The sequence below is a fragment of the Tigriopus californicus genome, chromosome 11 (assembly GCF_007210705.1).
Source record: "Tigriopus californicus strain San Diego chromosome 11, Tcal_SD_v2.1, whole genome shotgun sequence".
Taxonomy (NCBI): domain Eukaryota; kingdom Metazoa; phylum Arthropoda; class Copepoda; order Harpacticoida; family Harpacticidae; genus Tigriopus; species Tigriopus californicus.
Window position 1 is genome coordinate 14,029,073 of NC_081450.1, and position 21,051 is coordinate 14,050,123.

General features: G+C 40.4%; 4 protein-coding genes across 4 annotated transcripts in view; all 4 read left to right on the forward strand.

Annotated features, from left to right (window-relative positions):
- Nucleotides 1-8,143, forward strand: part of LOC131891195 (uncharacterized) — a 31,856-nt gene extending 23,713 nt beyond the window's left edge. The window contains exons 32-56 of the mRNA XM_059240718.1: nucleotides 14-221; nucleotides 286-492; nucleotides 556-770; nucleotides 833-978; nucleotides 1,424-1,637; nucleotides 1,709-2,013; nucleotides 2,257-2,356; nucleotides 2,424-2,542; nucleotides 2,600-3,057; nucleotides 3,122-3,223; nucleotides 3,286-3,445; nucleotides 3,512-3,599; nucleotides 3,663-3,935; nucleotides 4,002-4,182; nucleotides 4,250-4,389; nucleotides 4,523-4,750; nucleotides 4,817-4,995; nucleotides 5,055-5,181; nucleotides 5,249-5,506; nucleotides 5,581-5,689; nucleotides 5,889-5,995; nucleotides 6,060-6,242; nucleotides 7,188-7,325; nucleotides 7,395-7,472; nucleotides 7,680-8,143. Of these exons, the coding sequence (XP_059096701.1) occupies nucleotides 14-221; nucleotides 286-492; nucleotides 556-770; nucleotides 833-978; nucleotides 1,424-1,637; nucleotides 1,709-2,013; nucleotides 2,257-2,356; nucleotides 2,424-2,542; nucleotides 2,600-3,057; nucleotides 3,122-3,223; nucleotides 3,286-3,445; nucleotides 3,512-3,599; nucleotides 3,663-3,935; nucleotides 4,002-4,182; nucleotides 4,250-4,389; nucleotides 4,523-4,750; nucleotides 4,817-4,995; nucleotides 5,055-5,181; nucleotides 5,249-5,506; nucleotides 5,581-5,689; nucleotides 5,889-5,995; nucleotides 6,060-6,242; nucleotides 7,188-7,325; nucleotides 7,395-7,472; nucleotides 7,680-7,804 (4,448 nt within the window). The 3' untranslated portion in view covers nucleotides 7,805-8,143. The remainder of the gene's footprint in view (nucleotides 1-13; nucleotides 222-285; nucleotides 493-555; nucleotides 771-832; nucleotides 979-1,423; nucleotides 1,638-1,708; nucleotides 2,014-2,256; nucleotides 2,357-2,423; nucleotides 2,543-2,599; nucleotides 3,058-3,121; nucleotides 3,224-3,285; nucleotides 3,446-3,511; nucleotides 3,600-3,662; nucleotides 3,936-4,001; nucleotides 4,183-4,249; nucleotides 4,390-4,522; nucleotides 4,751-4,816; nucleotides 4,996-5,054; nucleotides 5,182-5,248; nucleotides 5,507-5,580; nucleotides 5,690-5,888; nucleotides 5,996-6,059; nucleotides 6,243-7,187; nucleotides 7,326-7,394; nucleotides 7,473-7,679) is intronic.
- An 8,645-nt stretch (nucleotides 8,144-16,788) lies between these two features.
- On the forward strand, nucleotides 16,789-17,708 carry LOC131891196 (uncharacterized). The gene is made up of 2 exons (XM_059240719.1): nucleotides 16,789-17,391; nucleotides 17,460-17,708. The coding sequence occupies exons 1-2, from the start codon at nucleotides 17,062-17,064 to the stop codon at nucleotides 17,706-17,708; spliced, it is 579 nt and encodes a 192-aa protein (XP_059096702.1). The 5' UTR covers nucleotides 16,789-17,061.
- An 839-nt stretch (nucleotides 17,709-18,547) lies between these two features.
- LOC131890927 (uncharacterized) lies at nucleotides 18,548-19,616 on the forward strand. Its single transcript, XM_059240381.1, has 3 exons — nucleotides 18,548-18,814; nucleotides 18,889-19,217; nucleotides 19,291-19,616. The coding sequence occupies exons 1-3, from the start codon at nucleotides 18,599-18,601 to the stop codon at nucleotides 19,499-19,501; spliced, it is 756 nt and encodes a 251-aa protein (XP_059096364.1). The 5' UTR covers nucleotides 18,548-18,598; the 3' UTR covers nucleotides 19,502-19,616.
- A 355-nt stretch (nucleotides 19,617-19,971) lies between these two features.
- On the forward strand, nucleotides 19,972-20,805 carry LOC131890696 (uncharacterized). The gene is made up of 2 exons (XM_059240102.1): nucleotides 19,972-20,149; nucleotides 20,207-20,805. The coding sequence occupies exons 1-2, from the start codon at nucleotides 20,123-20,125 to the stop codon at nucleotides 20,762-20,764; spliced, it is 585 nt and encodes a 194-aa protein (XP_059096085.1). The 5' UTR covers nucleotides 19,972-20,122; the 3' UTR covers nucleotides 20,765-20,805.
- The last annotated feature ends 246 nt before the right edge of the window (nucleotides 20,806-21,051 follow it).

Consider the following 21,051-nt stretch of genomic DNA (forward strand, 5'->3'; position numbering starts at 1 on the left):
TCATCTAATGTAGACTTTGGATGCCCGAGTAACCAATGCCCGGCCGACATGGCGTTGACTGTGTGGCCACACGAAGAGTTTGTTTGGAAGGCGGTGGATGATGTGCAACTTCTCCCCTTTGTTTGTAAATCTTTTTGTCCTATAGGATATACATTCTTCAGTTCGGTCCAGAAGTGCCTGAAAGTGGGACCAAATCCAAATAATGCCACTGATTCCAAAAGGTATCAGGTCTGGGTTAATATGCCCCCACATATTTATCATTAACGGCGTTGCTTTGTTCCATAGGACACTTGGATCAGCTTCTTATGAGTGTGGACGAGAGAACGGTCGATTAGCTTTAATCGAGAATTGCGCTCTTTTGGAAGCTCTCTCGGCAGAAATAATCTCCAAGTACTATCCCTTAAATGAGACATTTCTAATAGGAGCATTTAAAAGTTTTGAAAACTCGATGGCGACCAGGTCTACCAAAAGAAATGAAAGAGTGATGGACTCGTAAGATCAAATAAACTCATCTACATTTTCACATCTAATTTCGAAAAGCCCTCAACTTCGCAGGAGAGGCTTCGAAGTCTATGATCCAGAGAATAGGTTGAAGTTTGACGAATCGACGGGATTGTGCAAAGTCAAAAGTCTGAATTTAGGCGGGATTCATAGGCAAAAAGATTATGTCTTTGGCTTCACTTCTTCGACACCATATTCCACGGATCATTTTGAAATAACTTCCAATCCACAAGACATGATGGAGCATTACTATATTTGCCAAAAAGATGGTGGGTTTCTATTGAAAAATGCAGAAGTATTTCAAACACTTGTCATTCAATTTTTGATGCAGAATTGTGGGAATGTCCTGAGGGTTATGTTATGATGCTTCAACTTTGCTACAAAGCTTTCTCTGATATCCAACTTGATGCCATGGATTCAGAAATCCGATGTCGGGATGACGGAGGATCACTGATGAGGCCCACACATCTATTAGAAGTATGAACACAGTTTTTGATCAACATGATAAAACTATAACTTTGTCAAAAAGAAAGAATATTCATCACTATTTGCTAATGTATAGCTAGCCGAATCAAAAAAAATTAATCATTTGATTTGCTTGAATTGGAAAAGTGTCAATGGAAGTCACATCAAGTGTGGTTTTGATTCGAAATTAGATCATCCATATTTCAGTGATACAACTAAATTGAAAGGTAGAGAGACTCATGATATTTATTTACTTCGTTGGATCGATTGCATGATTTGTAATTTGTATAGGCCAAACGCCATTAAATTTACCCTGAGATTTCGACCTTTCTTTAACCATCAGACAAGTTATTAACCCTCATTACAAACTAATCAAAGCATTGGATCTCTAATTCCAAAACGAAATAGGTTAACACAGATCCTTAAAATTGTAAAGTTAATCTTGTCTTTCCTCTAGCAACATTTGATGAATGAATTAATTCAGAGTCACGGCAATGAATCTTTCTGGTTGGGCTATAATTACGAGAATGATGCGAGAGCAAACCCTCTGAATCTTTTTGACAACCCTATAACTGGATTCGAGGAGTGTGTTCAGGTAGCCGCAAACGGAGGCACTTTTCAGTACGATCTCAAACCATGTACAGAGGTGGCCAGCTTTTTGTGTCAAAAGGGTGAGACTTTATATTTTGATTTCATTCTGGTTCTCAACAGAGATTTTAACCGGGCATTCACTCGCCTTTAGATCAAGAGTTGAAAACTGAGTTGAGGCAATTCGTGCCCAAACCAGTCGTTATGATGCCGCTAAACACCATGTTTGGGACCAGAGATATTTCCACGAACAAGATCCAAGTCACCAACTTGAACGTGAGAATCGACGAGAGATGGGTCCCAAGCCGTTTGATGGGCTCTGCCTTTCTTTCCAACCCGAATCGAGATCCCGGATCATACCTAGCCTTGGATCTAAGCGACATTGGGATTGATCAAGATTTTACCCTCGTTTTTTGGATCAAGTTTTTCTCGAACAACAATGACAACGCGCATATTATTGTAAGCATTTGTTTTGCTTTTGATTCACTCGGGACAGGGCTGTGGGTTAAGGGCCACCTGGCCAATCAAGTAGTTAAGGAGGAGAATCTACTCCTAAGGGGATCTACTCCTTTGATCTCATCCTAAACAAAACGGAGTGAATTGTAAAATTATCTTTGCTTAATCAAAGAGTTGCCTTAAAAGCCAAAAAGCTAGCATATGGTACATGTTGTTCTCTACATCAATCTGAGATTACTTCCCAAGGAGACTGAAAATGGGAGATTTCAATTGAGGAGGCCCATTAACAGATTGGAAATGATCTTCAAGCGTTCTGACGATACTCTATTCGATTGGGGGACTCCTAGTAAGATCCAATCTGCTCTCATTCATCATGTCCAAACTGATCTTCTTTCATCTTGACTCACTTCTAGTCCAAGATCCAATCGAAGATGAGAAATGGCACAAATTAGGATTAAGCATGAGGGGTCAAGTCGGGGAGTTTGCCTTTTTTTATAACGATCGCTTCGGATCATCAGTATCTTGGAGTTCGGTAGGTGCCCGCTAAATGTTGATTTCGGCTCTTTGATCAGCTCTTATTTTAACACAGTTCAGAGATATTTCCGATCCGGCGTCTATCCCTAACAACATCTTGGATGGTCAAATTTTCTTGGGAGCCAATCCCCAAGGGCGTCCATCCGATTTCTTGACTGCTCAAATCAGCTGTTTCCAAATCTACAATCATGGCTTAAATGAGGTCCAATTCAACTACGTCAGTAAGAATTGCCAACCCGTGGAGGATCAAACGCAAGATCGATGTCCCACGGACTTCATATATTACGATGGCATGTGCTACTTCATCTCCTTGGATCAGATGAGTTTCACCAATGCCGAGATTCAGTGTGCGTCTCCAAGCGATGAAAGGGGCGCTTTCAAGAGCCAATTGATGTGGACCGAGAAGAAACAACACTTTGAGTTTGTGGGGCGAATTCTTAGGCAAAGCGTTGGGACCACCGACTTTTGGGTTGGGTTAGATAACAGAAAAGAGGGCAATGCTTGGGAAACAAGGTGAGACAAGTAGTTCTTTTCACTCTAATCTAGTAGTGTTTGATAACATTTTAAATATCATTAGTCATGGAGATCGTAACATTAGTGAGAGCCATCCCATTTGGAGCACGTCTTCGACTTTTTCTCCCGACAAACAATGCGCCAAAATTCCGGGACCTAATGGAGGGTAAGTTAGTCGGTCAAAAGTAGGCTCTTTTACGTTCCTGATGGGTTCATGATGTTCTTCAGGTTCATTGAGCCAACCTCTTGCCAAAATGGTCTGTCATATGTTTGTCAAACCATTCCTTTGGATCAAGACCCCGACAATCCTTGTCCAATGGGGTTTATCTCCTATAAACGGTTGTGCCTAAAGCCGGTCGAAGATGAACAAACCTATGAAAAAGCTCGGGTTGGTCTTTTCCTCCTAGGTTATCCGGAAACAAAGTTTTTAAACTCATATGTTTTCCCTTTTAAGGACACATGTGCCCAAAGTGGATCCACTGTGTATGCTCCCGAGGATGTGGTAGGGTTGAAGTTCATGATCGCCTATGCTTTGGAAAACAGTAAGCCAAGTTTATTGTAGACGAAAAACACCATACATATCATCAAGAACCAATTCATTTCAGTGCCAAGAGACCTTTGGCTGGGAGTGCATGCCAACAGGAACTATTCCACCTACGACAACGACTCTGACTTTTCAACACCCTTGAGAATTGTGATCAGTCAGGATAAATCTTTTGCAGATAACTCTCTCTACGTGGATGGAGAGGATTACGATTTCGCATTTGATGGCAGGACCCATTGGAAAGGCCCCTGTCTTTTTCTGAAGGCCTCAGTTGGATACGTGACACGTGACACAAAATGTCGACAAGAAGCCGCCTTCTTCTGCAAATGGCAAGGTGCGGTTTGACCAAGGCGATTTCCCCAAAACAAGTTAGTATATCAATCCTTTGCGTCTTGGCTAGGTTTGGAATGTCCCCCGGGATATTGGACCCTTGGGCACATCTCTGATGGCACTCGATGTTACTCAATCATGAATGAGGAAAAGAATCTGGCACAGGATCTGTGTGATGATCCCAAGGATGAGTTGCGAGCTCTGACGTTGCCGAAACCAGATCTGGTTCAACGTTTGCTTTCCAACATGCGGTATGGATATCTTTCGAAGTAGATTAGATTGTCATTAGATTTTTGGTCTCAATTTGGAACATTGCAGGGGAAAGACAATGTGGATCAACTTGAGCTACACGAATGAAACTCGAACCTGGTTGGACAACGAAAACCGAACGGTGACAGAATTGGCCAATGAAGAAGGAGGTAGTTTAAAACTGCAGACTCCTGCTGACGAACTCCAAGGTTGGTCTGAGAAAGCATAAATTTTGGCTTATTTTCATATAATTGGCCATTGCCCTTGCCTCAAGAAAGCGATGTCTTAACCTTGAGATTGCTTTTAGTTTTATGGTATTGCATTTTAAGCATCTTGTTTTAGGGTGTGCAAAAATGTTCGACAATGGTATAATCAGCCTTCAGTATAATTTGGAATGTCGAAATGACGAGGCCTCTCCAATTTGCGAGTACAAGAGCTGCCGGTCCAAGTTGGGCAAGCAGTGTCAATTTCCCTTTAAGTATCGCAATATTTCCGACGATTTTACCGAAGTCGAGGTGGAATTCACTCGTTGTGCCACCATCGACCTTCATAAGCCCTGGTGTGCCACAGGTGCGCATTTGCCTTGAACTGACATCAATGATCTGACTTTCCAACGTTATCATTTACACCTTGCAGAATTGAATGCTGATGGATCCATAGCAGCTTGGGATTACTGTTTGCCCGACTGTCCGCATGATGAGATCACTGTGGCTTGTCTAGACGAGCCGAGATTTCCAGCATTCGCTCCTGAAGGCGATTATCACAGAAATTATACAACTGATTATTTCCCAGGCTCCCATGATAAGCTTCTTGAAGTAAGATCAAGATGACGGTAAGATTTAGAAAACACTATAACATTATATCCATCTCACAGCTTGATATGGTGGCTTTCAAATGCCCCGAGGGATATGTCTTTGAGGGCTCAACGAACATTACACATTATGCCATTTGCCATAACTGGGAATATACATACAACTTCGACCTGGAAGCCATGTGTGTCCGTAAGTATCCTAATTACTATATGTGTGTGCCAAACTCTGGTATCTTATGAAATTCGTTCTGATAAAGCATCGCAATGCCATTGTCCGCCTTGGTTTACCAATGGAACCCAACCTGGTAGCAGCTCATTAAACGAGACTGAATGGACCACATGTGGAAAAGAAGGATTGACATTCTTTCTCGATGACCAGGTGACCTACAAATGTCCTGAAGGTTATGTGTTTGAGACTCCCGAGCTCATTCTGGACGGGCAAGAGTCTATGGAACTTACTTTGACATGCGCTACGTTTGCCTCCTGGAAACCTGGCCTGATCCCCAAATGCATTCGTAAGTTACCATCAAAATAGGATTAGCGCCATTCTATCAAAGCCACGGAATTTCTATTTTCTGGTCTTGTTCAGCTATCAATTGTACGGATGATCCGCCCAAGATGCTGAATGGAGATCGCGGATATTACAATTGGAACCCGGCCATCGGCAACAGAACATTCATGCACGAGGTTCATTATTCGTAAGTACGACCAGGAAGTGCGTCGAAGTTTTGACGAATGGGACTCTGAAATAAAAATTTATTCGTCCAAACGATGTCAGACAAGGAATTGGTCAGGATTGGTCAATCCTTTCGAAACCATTATTAATTAACCGTTCTGATCTACGTTACTGAAAAAAACCTGCAGAATTCTATGGACCTTTTCTTGTCGTCGTTTTAGCTGTAACTTGACCGGTTGGGGTTATCCATCCACGGGCGAGCAAAATCAAGTCTCCGTCTGTCAAGCCAACAAGGCCTGGAGCGTGACCGAAATTGAAGATTGTGAAAGTAAGTCAGAGGAGATGAATGAGTGCTAAGTTCAAAATCACGGGTTGATGACATTTTTGTTTAGAGCTGCCTTGCCAAAATCCTCCTCCTTCACCTCCTGCCGGGGGTTGGAAGTGGTTCGAATTGGACCAGACCCGCTATCGTTGTCCGGATGGGATGGAGTTCAAGAGCGGGGTCTTTCCGTTTTTGGTGTCCACTTGCACTTCTGCGGGGTTTTGGAGCCCCGAGGCAATAGAGGAGTGTGTTCGTAAGGAATCGGTTTTGCCTTTTGACTCTTTAATAGCTTTGAAGATAATTTCATATTCATGGAAGTACATTCAGTTTGTTCATGGCAATCATGACAATAACTCAATTTGAGTTAATCATGGTGAAGCAATATCGCGAAAACAAATCGCTATCAAGCGAACAATATTTTCTTGTTTCGAAAACTCCATCGTCATGATTGATGTTTGTACCAACCATAATAGCTTATTTTTCAATGGCGATTTCCTCAATATCAAGTCTTTGAGATGACGAAACTCTAATTAGAGCGACAAAACATGATTGTCTTGTATTCAGCATACTTTCGTTTAACAAAATTGGAAATGCAATTATTCTGGATTTTTTCATATTTTTAACTTCTTAAGGCCAGCTCAATTTCAAATCTCATGTCAAATGCCCTGCTTATTTAAGTTCTTTATTATATGTAAGTCTCATTTGGTTACACTTTTTCAAACATGCATTTTTGAATTGAAAATTTGGCGAATTTTGGATGAATATGTATGATTTACATTATCGAGGAGAATGACAGAAGTTGCAACAATTCAATTACTACCTACATAATGCTTACTCAAAGTTATCCAGTAACACTTGAGATTGAAATAGGACTAATTGATATGACTAGAAATCCCTGTGAGCTTCATAAATGTTTCGACCATGGAGAACCGCTTTGCGACTCCATCTTGGCTAGTCTTAGATTTTGAAAATGCTCATCGGCCAATATATTGCCAAATGTCTCTTTTGACATCCCATGAGTGCCAAAACGTTGGAATAATCCAAAGACGACTTCACTCATGGTGACATCGTCCTTGAATATTTCAAGACCACCCAATTTATGACTAAAACCGTCCAGGCGTAATTGCTTGTCCTTTTTTTATATTATGAAATAGAGCAGAACGTAAGATTTCATGAAGATCTCCTGAATGCATTTCAGCTCGAAAATGTCCCGATTCTCCTCCTTCCCATGCATGGAACATATTGAGGGATTGGCCAAAACAAGACACTACCTTGGGAACCCAAGTCACCTATCAATGCCCTCATAAGAGAACCACGTGGGATGAGGAACTTCAAGGTGACACGGAGGCAAACAAACGTGGTTTAATTGACTTTAAATTGCATGGCCGTTCTTGTTAAATTACAGAGCAAGTGTCAACCTGCATCTTTGACAAGGACACGGATTCGTTGCATTGGTTCCCTCATACAATCTTTGATTGCACACGTAAGATATGGTTTGAAATGAGTTGAAAGAACAATTCTGCTGAGACTTAAAAAAGGCTAGTGAGCAAAGTAAAAACCTGTTGGGGCAATCGTGGGAACAAATGACCTTAAAGTATGGCAAGGGGGATTCGAGAGGACTAAAATTGATAATATTTCATTGCATTACTTTTCCTTTCGCAATGAACAATGGATGGCTCAAACTCGTAAGTATTACATTTAAGACAAATTGAAATAAAATCTCATAATGACCAACTTATCCATCTGATCTCCGAAAGCAATTCTCATTACATTTCTATTGCACGTGTGTTTGCTTTGGCTGACTTCTTTTCGTGACAGTTGAGCATGTATCCACCCTAATAAACCAGTAGCCTTCTTCGGAATCAATGAAGCCTCGAAATGTCCCATTGGGTGCTTCTGCGTTACGTCGTCAACTGAGAAACAATCACATAAAGTGATCCTGGATATGCTTATCAATCAACAGAAGCGCTATTTGTGTGCCCTCCAATACATTTGTTGTCGAAAAACCCTTCAAGAGAAGGTATTTCATTGTTATCAATAGTCAATCCAAGGCTGTCGTAGGGACCAAGCGACGGAATAACTAATTGAGGCCCTAACATCGATGTACTAGATGATATTGGAGGTTTTCAGAGTTGGAATAAAAAACCATATGTTATTCGCACATTGACTTTTCATTTAGCTTTCTGACTAGGACGATGCAGTTCCGTACGAGGGCCCATTGATTGTAAAACGCGAGGGAACTTATCGTTGGACTTAATCAAGGAGGCAGCTTCAAGTAGAATAGTGGGCAAAAGCAAAGCGAGGGCACAGACACTTTTTGAAAATTGTTTAGTGAAAGATATATTCTTGAAATGAAGAAAAATAACAAAATAGATAGGATGTGATTCAAAGCACCGTGAAAACCAAGTAAATGACCTGATTCGATTGAGTTAAATATTTAGTTCACGGTATGTTTTGATGGTGATGTTTGTTTGAAGCAAAAATAAAATTCCGCTCTATGAACGTTGTGTTAACGCCTTGGAACGCCTCACTTACAGATAATGGAGGTTAAGTTATTGAAAAGGTCTCGCCCGTGAAAGATTTAGACGTAGTTCTCCAAATCAATGGAAAGTATGATCTCCGACAAAATCTGTTGGATTTTTGGCTCAAATATGTCATTTTTATGTTGCTTAAAACAACCCAAATATGTTGATTTTATGTTAACCAATAACGTTTAGGGGGGGGGCTATTTTGCCTTCCATGTTAAGCAACAACGAGATAAAAAAAAAGAATGGTACAGTAAAAAATCTTCAAGCACCAGTAATTGAACCTGTTATTCCTAAGAAGCAGATTATTGCCATGTCTATGCTGGCTCCTGGTTAGTAGACCTTGAAAAAAAAAACAGTTGCCACTTTGGCCGAAATTTTTGGTTAGCTTGGAAAAATTAAGAAAAGAATTGAAAATTTGCGAAAAAGTTGAAGAATGCAAAAAGTATGTTTGGAATCCATGGCAAAGGTCATTGTTAGTCCTGTTTATTGCCTTTTTCAGTTGCCAAATTCTAAGAAAACAATTGCATATACTGGATGATTTACTGAGCTTTTTTATTTTATTGGCAAAAATATTAAATCTTCTTTATTACGATGCTTGACATTAGGACACTTTTTAGGTGACTCCGTTGTTATGGTACAATAAAAAGTTTATTCGTTTTGAAAGTCTAGGGCAATGGCTCAGGGCACTTTAGCTGACATAATGATCAGATGTGTGGCCTTGTTTCCTATTTGATCTACAACTGAATAAAGTCCTTGTTTTCAGAAGTCATCTTTCTCTTTGTTATGTATCATCACAAGATAAAAAAAAGATAAAAGGTAAAAAAAAAATGAAAATGGACAAAAATCCCAAAATATGTGAAAAATATTGTTTTTATGTTAAAAACATATTTTGGTCTGACTCTAATGATGAGCATATCCATTAGAAAATGGGTTAAAGCTTTTCAAATGTGTGGTTGGATAAATCGCACGTCCAAGTCCAGAGATTGTATCAAGATGCTAACCCTGTACAAGTCGATTGTTCAGCCACATCTTGAATGTGCTTCACACATTTTGGGCTCCAATCAGTTCAGCAAGTTTGCAAAAGGTCGAACAAGTACAAAGATGTTTCATTAGGAACATCACAGGAATGAGAGAGCTCTCGTATTGGGAGAGACTAAGAAAGTTGGGACAGTACAGTGTTCGGAGAAGGTACGAAAGGTATCTGATACTGTACGTCTTCAAAAGCATTCATGAGCTTTGTCCCAGCCCAGGATTCAGGGTCAATTCTAGTGACCGTAGAAGCTTAATGTGCGTATTGAGCGCACCTTCAAACCCTCGAAAGTCCAGGCTAATTAAAACAATGAAGTCCAACTCTCTTCTTTCTCGGGCTCCTTCATTGTTCAATTGGCTGCCCTCAAATATTCGTCGGCAGTATGCAGGTGGTGGTTGATCCAGTAGTAGGGTTTAAATCAGACTTGTACAAATGTTTACGTAGCTTTCAACACTAACCCTATATTCAAGGACTAGCTCGGTCTGCCAAATCAAATTTGTTGGTAGACCAAATATCATAGAAAGATTGAAAGGTAACAAAAAGACGAATGATAACCTTTCATTTTAATAGTACTGGGGATAACATTCCCTGTAGCGGTTAGATGCTTCAATTTTATCAAGGATATTGTTTTACAGACTGCCTTACCGCTACTGGGTATGAACTCCCCAGCAATTCAAGATGAGAAGCATATTTTACCCAACTTTTATATTCACACATCATTTGATCAACCAACGAATTAAAGTTGGCGGATCTGTCCAGCCCTTGAACATAGGGCTAATCAGGAATTTTAGTCAAGAACTTGTCCAAGTCCGACCTATATCCTGCTAATGGAACACCTAAATATTCCCTACGAATATTAGAGGGATGCAAATTAAACAATGAAGGTGCCTGAGAAAGAAGATACGTTGGCTTCAATGTTCGAACTGTCCTGGATTCTCGGGGGCTTGAAGGTGCTCTCAAAACGCACATTAAGCCTCTCCTTTGACTAAAATTGACTCTAAAACCTGGGTTGGGACAAAGCTCATGGATGCTTTAGAATCACGTGCTTTTGTATCACGTGCCTTTCGTACCTTCTTTGGATACTGTACAGTCCCAACCTTTCTATCCTAAGGAACGCCCGGCTTGACATTATATATGTCACTAAGGGATCCTTCGACCTTAACCACTTGCTTCCTACTACAAATGAAGCTTCTTAACCAATTGAGAATTTGGCCTTGAATCCCAATCTCTCGAAGCCTGTTAACTAAAAGGCCATGATCTACCTTGGCCAAGCCTTTGGTAAAGTCAAGCGAGACTACATCGACTTTCGAATGACTCTCTAGCCACTCTAGGATGTTTCATTTCGAGTAGTTTGGTGGAGGGATGAACACGGTTAGAGCACAATTTTTGAAAAACCTTTAAGATTTCCCTCGATAATGCCTCTCATCCGCCTCGGTTGATTTCTGTCATATTTAGAAGAACTGCCCAGATTGCAGTCATCCCTCATTTTTCTAAAGCTGTTAAGAAATATATGTTTTTTTGTCTTTCAGTCTTGTGGCACACAAATAGGAAGTTTGTTGTACAGGTTGTTTGAAATATGTGGAAACAACTTCAAATTGCACATTACGGGGTTATTTTTTAACTTTGGGATGAACATCTTGTGTCATTGTTACTTTATGTTACTGTCCTCATGGGCTTTACCATGGCAAAATGGCATTTTTGATGTTCTTGACGCCAACAAAATGGAAATCACCCGCCCGAATTTTCGCCATAAACCCCTCACGATCAAATACCTATTGTCTTTGTCTCCCCATAGATGCTTCTGGCGATTGTTCGCACCTATAGGAGATGTTATATGATATAATGTAACATAATGCATATAAGGTCCTCAGGAAGCATGCAGGTTATTGGGAGGACTTAAGGATTATAATTATAGTGGTTTTGGTTTAAGTGGTCATGTTTGTGTTACGTGTGAATCGCAGATTTAAGTAGTGAATATTTTTTGCAAGTGACTTGCTCTTGCTCCTTTGGATCCCAAAGGTCAAAGGGAAATATTTTGGACAAAACATTTGAATTCATGTAATTTGGAATATGTGGACAACTCAATCAGGGTTTCCCATGGTCAATGAATGGTATAGCCTAGACAATTTCGATTGAAAGAACGATTCTTCACTTATCACTAGACACCCTGTATGTACAAATCTCTATCTTCGCCCCCCAAAAGGACCTTTTTGAAAAGAACACGTGGACACTTTTGACATCGAGCCAGTCATAAAGGCCTGACCAAAACTGTCTTGAGGACCAGTAAGTTCTAATCCTTAGAACCAGCTGCAGGGTAGATATGCCCAACTCCAGGAGAATGGCACATTGGCATTTCATACTTATCATTTTGGCAACATGGAATCGAGCTCAGGTATTAACAAATGAATCATATGATGAGGGTCAGAGTCAGATATGATTTTGGATGCTCTTCACATCAAGGCCGTTCACAACGATCCTTGGTTCGATGTAACCGATGCTGAAGTCCTAAGAATGGACCGCTCTGATGTCTCCGATGAAGTACCGCTGCCCAAGTTTGTTGGTCCCTTTGACTATACATGGTTCTGGCGAGATGTATCCAACCGACTCGATTTGCTTCAAGCCCACATGAATACCAGTTTAACATTTTGGGGTGAGTTTCCAACGCAATGAAATTACGTGGTTGTTCTTGGGCAGTAGAGGGTGTCTTGTGTATCATTGTTTTACAGACAATTTGAAGACATTGTTAAATGGGAAGAAATTGATGGCTCTTCCATCTGGAGGGGTTGCCGGTTTTACAGTGAGTTATTAGCCGTGGGGCACATTTTGGTGAAGTACATCACATGAATTTGTTCCTTACAGTCGACTTATGATTGTCCCCAAGGGCCAAAAAGTTGCAACCTTTTCATCCGGCAAAAATGCAGAGAATTGGGATTCACTGGAGCTTTGGACGGGACTCTCAGTCAAAAAGACAAGTCTTTTACGCAAATTTTAAACGAGATCAAGGCGGGTGAGTTTTTAGATTAGCATGACGAATTGCAGAGACTTTAACAGTTCCTACTTGAGAGTTACGTACTTGATTGTGTACCTTGAATGGGAATTTCAAAACTGATTAGCAAAAAATTGAATCTACTTGATGTGAAATTATACATTTTCCTTTTTTCTCTTACAGGTTCGAATGAGATATATGCCGTGGACGGTAAGAAATTGTGTGTCGATGGGGTTACTACTTCTAAATTGTTAGATTTTTGTGGAACCAAGTAACCAAACCACGTTTGAAAAGAGATTATTCAAGTAACAAAATATTTTCAAAAATTGTGTTGGTCCCTTTTCTATTTTGTCGCTTTTTCATTATATTCGAGTAAGTAGCGTTTGAAAATCAAACAATCTACCATATTCGTCCCTTAACCTGTTTTTTTTTTAATTAGCCCGACCTCAGTGTTTGCTGAAACAGGAAGCGTCATAGATTGATTGAGCACACACTCCTGTTCACCCAAGTTATTTTTCTAGTAGTATTGAAGTAAATACAGAACCCCGAAAGAGCTGTTCTGGGGTGAACTGAAAAACCACAATGAAAAATGAAATCAACTTGTAAAGGCACAAAAGTTAAGAAGTTAAGAAAGAAAGCCCCATCCCTATCCTTAAGGTTCTCACGTAAAAGTTAGATGTTGCTCAAGTTTGGGACTAAAACCAATAATCTAACCAGTATTTGAACCCAATGAAAGGTCCATTATTTTTGTTTAAGGGATTCAGAAACATCAGAACAGATCTAAGAGATTCGTTTGGTGTACCAAGGGAACATGTGACGGTGCCAAAGAAACGATAAACATTTTAAACGTACAAAACGTGTTTGCAACATCCAACGTTGGTGGAACAACATATTTTAGTGAACAAGGTAAACAAAAAACCAAAATATGCTAACGAGGAGACCTACTCGTACATTCAACTCCGTCGCCCGACACCGTGCCGTGTTTTTGTCTTTTAAGCTTTATAAACATTGACATACGTATAAACATCGTAGATATATTGATGTAGCAATGAAAATAAAATGATTTTGAAAAGTTTGATAGCAGAAAGCGAGTACAATGAAAAGTAAAGTGAAAAGAAAAGCTCTGCAATGTACTTTCCGTTTAATATTTGCAAGATATATGCTTAATTTCCATGTTCCTTCATATTATCCTCTCAAATCCCTCAAAACACTAAATTCCCTTTTTTAGGCAAGCTGCACGTTTCAATTTCTACATCTGCATCATTTGGCATTATTTGTTATTGGGATCCGAACGGTAATCATGTTTAATATATATTTTTTGCATATTTTTTGTATTTCTGATGATCTCCTTTTCTGAACGCAAAGCTGTTAACGTTGCGCTTCATTCTGATACCAATAACAATTTCAAAAGACTTCTTGAGAACCTTAAAAACCATCCCTTGAAGTTGCTCATTCAAACAAATGAGCTTGGTAAGGGCATTGATTTGACTTATGAGAGAACATTGTCATGTATTACTATCCACTCGTCTACTATAGACGTGGACCTCAAAACAAAGGAAGCCTTTGGATGGATTTCGCATTGGACCGTTCGAAACGTCGTCAGACTACGAAGACTACCGGTTCTGAGGCGCGGGCTAATCTCATTCAGGCATATATGTGCCACCCTGACACCTGATTTTTCAGTAAGGGCAAACACAAGAAACAACATCGCGACAAGGCATTGGAAACATTCTTAAACACTCTTTAGGGTGGTTGTAAAATGGGAGTTCAATTGACTGAAGCCAATCATCCCAACGGTTTTAAAAAGGATGTGGGTTTTGTCCCAGAATCTGATTTTTTTGATGAGAAAGTAAACAAATCCGATTTTACTTGGCAATCCGCTTTTTTCCCGATACCCCCTACCTTATTCAATGACCAGAGGCCTCATATATGGATGAATCATGGAGCTGAGAAGGGATTCGTGGCCTTGAGTGACATTAAAATCACAACTCGCGAACGATGCTCACCAAGGTGTGAATACATTGAAACAACCATTTTTCGTTAGTAATGAAGTCTAGTGGTTTTCACCCTTTGTAGGTGGGTTGTGTTTCGTGGTATGGGGTTTGCATCTGATGTACTTTCAAAGGTTGACACATCGTTGGACGATTTTGAGACCAGTAAAATAAATGCCGAAATGTTAGGAAGAAAATACGCCTCTTTGGTAGTACATGGCACGCTTGAAACATGTACTCGTCGATGCTTCTCTGGCTCAGGTGCTTATTCCAATGATATTATTAGTTAACATTTTGTGGCACTTTGTGACGAAAGTTGTACATATTGGACTCCAGGATGTGACATGGTCGAGTACAATCCCATGGAACCGTCATGCCGGTTCTTTCCTCATCTGGGCTTGAAGACTGCTGATTGGTTTGGAATCGTTGAAGAAAGCCCCCAACGAGATCTTTACCTCCTGCAATGCTCCACATCCCAAGAGAGCATTCTATCTGGAAGATCCCAAGACCTATGGCAAGTTGAGGATAACTGCACCAAAGCCGAGTTAGTCCTGGAATCCCAATTTCAAACAATAATTAACTTGGATGGAACGGACAATTTGGAAACCTTAGATTTTATTTGCAAAAAAGGACAAAGCTTTAACGTGTCTACTACATTGGATCCGAAATTGTTTCCCTTGGGGATCAACCACCAATACTTAACTCATATTGACATGGCTGGGTTGGTGGTGGTTCAAGGATACAATGACGGAGAGAGTGGTATCGAAAATTTTGATTACAAACTTAATGTGGGCGGGGGAAATCCAGAAACAACCAATGGAATGCAGCCTCTTGGTCCATGGGCCCTAACCAAATCATTGGCCAAAATATCTGATAAATTGACCCAATCAATTTCCATCAGTCATGTATCTCGAAACCAATCACAAGGAAGCCTTGTGGTTCCAATAAGTATTCTTGTTGATCTTCCCATGAATTTGGGCTGTTTTGAAATGGATCAAGATGAGTTTGTGAACTTGGACCCTTCCAATTCGTCTTCGGACCAGAGTCCTATCCAATGTCTGGCAAAGTGTGCTGAGGACTTCAAAGGAAATACCAAACGGTTTGCTGGTCTGTCCCACGGGAGTAAATGTCATTGTTTTGAGGAGCTCCCAATACGATCTCTGACGCCCTTACCGGAACAAGCGTGTTTCAACCCTTGTCAAGGAGATCCCCTCCAATTTTGTGGGGGTAATTCGAGCAGCTTCAATTTTTTTGCCGCTTCTTGCCCTGGAAGTCAACAACGTTTTGGAGATTACTGCTACCTCGAAAATGTCCAAAACCTGACCATTGAAGACAATGCCGACTTTTGTGCCAAACAGGTGCATATCAGTAGAACGTATTTCTACTAGAGTCAATTTCCATAATGCCTCATATTTTCAGGGGATGTACTTATTTTGGCCCGATTCCATGACCGAAGTTTTGTTCCTATCCCAAAAAATGCCGAAGGTGAAGCGTCACGTAGGGTTCATGTTTGTGTCAGAAAATGAAGGTATCATTACTGCCGACGGATCCGTTTTATATGGGAACAAGTTAACTCATAACGCAACGGATGGAAAACCATTTTTAACAAGTTCCAACTCTTCTCAAATGACATACAAGACCTGTCATGTCTTGGATGAAAACAACAAAGTGGTCCATATGAGTCCTTGCAGACTGAAGGCAAGAGCCCTCTGCAAGGCAAAATTGGGTAGGGAATGACAAAGAGCATAAAGAAGGTGTCGACGGATAATAACCAGGGCTTGGAAAAAAATTATTTTTGAGATCCAGATAATTACTAAAACATTTTTTGGAAAGCACCAAATGATTCATTTTCACCGAAAATAAATCTTAAATGCAAAGATATAAGCCTGTTTAAAAGCAAAAAAAGCCACATACAAAAACTACATTAAACTAATTTTGCAAAGGTTTGAAGCAATTACCAAAGGTTTCAATATCTTTCATTATTTCATAATCTTTGAATTCAAAAGGCATGAAATTTGTAATTTGGACATTCAAAATAATATCCCAAACCATGCAGGTTCAAAAATTTTCAACTTTCTTTTGTTGTCATTGAAGTTGAAAATTTTCTAGATCAAATTTAGTTCCTCTGGGTGCTCTATTTTAGCTATTTCTCAGGGTGAAGAGACCTGGGCTAAAATGGATTTTTTTTTTACTTGCTCCTTTGTGTGTGAAGCATTAATGTTCTTTTTGCAGTTTTAGGAAGAGCTTGAGCATTTGCCAAAAAGGCAAGCAGAAATAATGTGAGCATTAGAGAACTACTGATACATTGTAACAAACCAAGAAGATTGGGACAATAAGTATGCAGTATTAAAAGGAGGTACAAAAGGTATCTTTTACGATACATCTTCAAAAGACTTCAAAACCTTTTGAGCCCCCCAACCATTTGCCCTTCCCCTCACACATGCATTTCTCTCATAAAAATGAAGGCTCTGATGTTTTTTTGCCTCAAAAAAAAAAAAATTAATTGAAAATAAAAAGAAATTCTACGAGCCCTTATAATGACGATCGCTCCTTCATTTGTAGGCCAAGGTGCGGGTTCAGAAAAACTGGGATCGAATATTCAGGCTGAGCTATTTTCACCCCTGCAAATAAGTCCTCGACAATCCTTTGGTTCCGATCTCCCATTCAAGGTTGAGCTCAAGCATTCTGACTATTCGCACGCCAAATGGTTGGACATCAAACTCCCAAGAAAAACGGTCATCAAAGCCCTATTGGTTGAGACCATCAAACCTAAATACCTAAAGTCTTTCTTTTTAAAAGTGGCGGAAGCCGACTTTGCTCAGCCTGGGCAACTGGAATACATTGAATTCCAGCCGAATATGCCAGGGGTAAGCAAGCCCCATTCATCAATTGAACATTGTAAATGATTATCATAATCATTATTTTTTCAAAAAAGCTTTTTCATGTGTTCCATACGTCCCCTGAAAACATGGACGAGATCATGAGCCGCACCATCCCACTAATTCGCCCACGAATGACCCGTCGCTTCCAAATAGAAATAGTTGAATCCGCTCCAGAGTTGGCCTTCAACCTGGAAATCATTGGCATGAGTGGGGAAAAAGCCTATGCTGCAAACAAATACTTGGAATCAGATCACGAATCCAACTACGGTAGGCGAGAATTAGATTTTTTTTGTAGAATTTAACATCTTTTGAGTCTGATTTCTTGTCTTTTTAAGTCATTCCGGGAAGGGCTCTTGGTCAATCCCATCAGGACTTCCCTGTCCCATTTTCTCAAAAGGGGAGAATCTTCTATCGTGGATGGATTCATGATATTGACAAAGGTAACTCAATTCACAATCGCACTTGCTCAAAGATATTTTCGGTAAATTTGGAAAACCCTTTCTAGCTGCTAACCTTGTTCAGTTGAAAATAATCACGAAATCGGAACATTACTTCCAAGTCAATGTTCGAGTTCTTGATGGGGCATATGTTATACAAGTCAGTGGTAATTTGGTGAATGACGACATCAAAACGCCAATTCCTTGGACGAAGCTCCGTCCTACACAGACCTCTACCTACGAAATAGAGCTCAAGTACTCTGAAAGGAATTTGGAAGTATTGTTCAAGAATGATGTTATCGGCAAATATCAATTCAAACAAGATGAGGTCATTTCGAAATTTAGTCACCATTCAAATGGGACCACCTCCCGGATTCAATTTACATCAGGTAAGAAAAAATACTGTTTGTACATTTGACAGTTCAAAATCAACTCCCATCCACTTTCAGTCCATCAATTTGGAGCTTTTGAGGAGTACATGGTGAACAAGGGGCTAGAACTACTCCAAAATTCCACAGATCCCTCTTTAATGGGTTTAGAAACCGTAGCTGATAAGGGTGAAGGCCTTTTGTTCAAATTGCTCGGGGACTCTCAAAAACAAAACTTTGGTTTTATACCATTTGAGTTCAAGCAGGTATGTGAAGGATGTGCTTGTTTTTTTTGTGTATAACAACGTCTGGGTTTTTGTGTTTTCTGCACAGTATTGCTTCGAAACACCCAATGGAAATGTAAGATGCGTTCCTGGAACAGGAGTCATGTCTACCAAAGCATTTGGAGGCTCAGAACACGGTCAAATGGCCCCATCATGTCCACGAGGATATACTTACGTCGGAAAAGTGTGTAAGAGGATGTTTGAGCCCTTAAAACCACATTCGTATCAATCGGCCCAAACTTATTGTGACTCAGACCAGATTTACGTTCCAACTAACCAAGATCAAAATCGTGTCTTCAGAGCAGTCATGAGACACCTCGTAAGAGCTTTCCAATGATGCCGTTATCAATATAGGTGAGCTAATGGTATGACTGTTTTCTCATAATCTGTCAGAGCGAGCTTAAGAAAATCGAAGGAATATGGATTGGAGTAAAGAAAACCCCCGAAGGAGAATGGTTGACCGATAGAGATAGGACAGTGAATGCCAAGAACTCCGATTGGGCTCCGGGTTACCCAAAACCCGATTTCAGTGGCGACTGTGTCATTGCTTCTTCGGCTCACGGGTTCAAGTGGATTAACACCCACTGCTCTGACCTCCAATCGACTTTATGTGCCTTAACCAGACCTCAATGCCCAACCGGGTACGAGTGGTTGCCGCAAATCCCAGATTCATGTTTTAGGATCAGTTCTACAAGTAGTTACAAATTGGACTCAGGTTTCTAGTAAGACTTAGAATTTCAGCTACCTTCATTCCCTACCCTGTACATTGACTTGATTATCATTTAAACCAAACAGTTACAGTTCCATTCAAATGGCGGAAGATCTGTGCCAAATGGAGCACACACGGCTTTTCGCAGTAGGTACATTGGACCAAGCAAACGCGTTGAGAAATTGGGCTGAGGTCTCGTTGCCAAGCCACCAGGTAGGCACTCCTATTGCATCAGTGTTTGAAAATGTAAAAATTGTATGCATATTTATAGAGCATATTCTGGTCCGGGATGCATGAAGTGGAAATTGGAACCTACATCTTTGCCAATCAGTAAGAATTGATGTGTTCCACTACATCCTTTTTCGGAGATTTGAAACATCTCTTCTTTTTTTCTCTAGATTTGAACCATCCCAAGATCCTTCCAAACCCTTGATTGTCGTTGATCCTAACGAAATCGGGCGTTCTTGCATTGGGATTCCAGGATCGGAAATCGAGCCCATTCATGCCCAAAATTGCTCTTCAATTAGTGAAGAGAAATTCCATGGAATTTGTCAGTTCACTCAATGCGTCTCGCGAAGTGGATTGACTTGCCAATTTCCCTTCAAGTAATAAGTCCAGTTTAATGAATAGTTAATAACTCAATGACAGTTCCAACTCATTTTAAGATTTGAAATTTCGATTTTTTTTGTGTTAAAAGAAATGCAAAAGAACAAATGAAATCCAATGAAAAAGAGCGTGTATTAATTCAATTGCAGATACCAGAACCGAGTGTACGATTCTTGCATAACATTGGGATCGTTGGACGGATCTCCATGGTGTAGTGGTTCTACAGATGAGGAATTCAATCATCTCCCTGGATCTGAACTTCAGTGCCCTGAAACATGCAAGGTCAATCATTGTCCTATTGGGTACAGAAGAATGTACAAGGATCAATCCTGTTACAAGGTATGCAACGGGGTATAAGCCTTAAAAGCGTCATTTTAAACCAACCATTTTTTCTAGCTTTCCCCTCCCTATCCATCCAAAACCAAGTCCAGTGTGGATGAAGCTCAGGCGGAGTGCAACAAGGACGGTGCCAAACTCTTGGAACCTCGGTCGGAAGATTTTTGGACACATTTCCTGAAACTGGAATCTCACTCCTTCTTAACGGGTCAACATTTCAAGCATAATGCCGAGACATCCTTTGTAGCCCTGGGCCTGTTTATTGATTTATCGACTGGAACGCCGGTGGTTCAATATGCCGATGGAACTGTCCCATCTGAGCCGTTAGAAGGAACAGCCATTCCATGGCGTACTGGGTTTCCGGAGAATGATCCGAGCAAGGCTTGTGTGGCCTTGATGAGCCCGGATGGTAAATTGGTCAACACCCCTTGCCAAGGTTACTCTGACGGAGACATAACAGGACATGGAACATTGGGGTACCTATGCGAAGCCAGACCTACGGAAGCCATCAGTGAGGATGGGGCCGTGAAAGTCTGCCATTTTCCATTTGGCTTCAATAATGCCACTTATCATGGTTGCGTTGGACCCGATGTGGCTGACCCAGGTCAGCTGTCTTAAAATCATAGCATGAGCCAATACTAACTGATTGATTATTCAATTTAAAGAATCAAAAAGCCATAAGTATTATAATGATAGGGTATTGATAGATTCAAGTGTGTCAACAACGTTAAGGTGTATCAAGTATTTGATTTGGTTGATTTAGTATCGAATTGATCCCTTCAAAAATACGAAAGCTCTTGGCAAAGAATATAAACTCTGACATTTTTTCGGTTTCAGCCAGACTGCACTATGTGTACGATAGGGATTGATTTTGCATACATTAAGCCAAGCGATTATCAAAATGA

Excerpts from the sequence above, each read along its gene's own strand:
- LOC131891196 (XM_059240719.1), top strand. The coding sequence starts at position 17,062 with ATGACGATCGCTCCTTCATTTGTAGGCCAAGGTGCGGGTTCAGAAAAA. Across the intron at positions 17,392-17,459 it reads TCCAGCCGAATATGCCAGGG|CTTTTTCATGTGTTCCATAC; the intron begins GTAAGCAAGCCC and ends TTTTCAAAAAAG.
- LOC131890927 (XM_059240381.1), top strand. The coding sequence starts at position 18,599 with ATGTCTACCAAAGCATTTGGAGGCTCAGAACACGGTCAAATGGCCCCA. Across the intron at positions 18,815-18,888 it reads GAGCAGTCATGAGACACCTC|AGCGAGCTTAAGAAAATCGA; the intron begins GTAAGAGCTTTC and ends ATAATCTGTCAG. Across the intron at positions 19,218-19,290 it reads AAATTGGACTCAGGTTTCTA|TTACAGTTCCATTCAAATGG; the intron begins GTAAGACTTAGA and ends TAAACCAAACAG.
- LOC131890696 (XM_059240102.1), top strand. The coding sequence starts at position 20,123 with ATGTACAAGGATCAATCCTGTTACAAG. Across the intron at positions 20,150-20,206 it reads AGGATCAATCCTGTTACAAG|CTTTCCCCTCCCTATCCATC; the intron begins GTATGCAACGGG and ends CATTTTTTCTAG.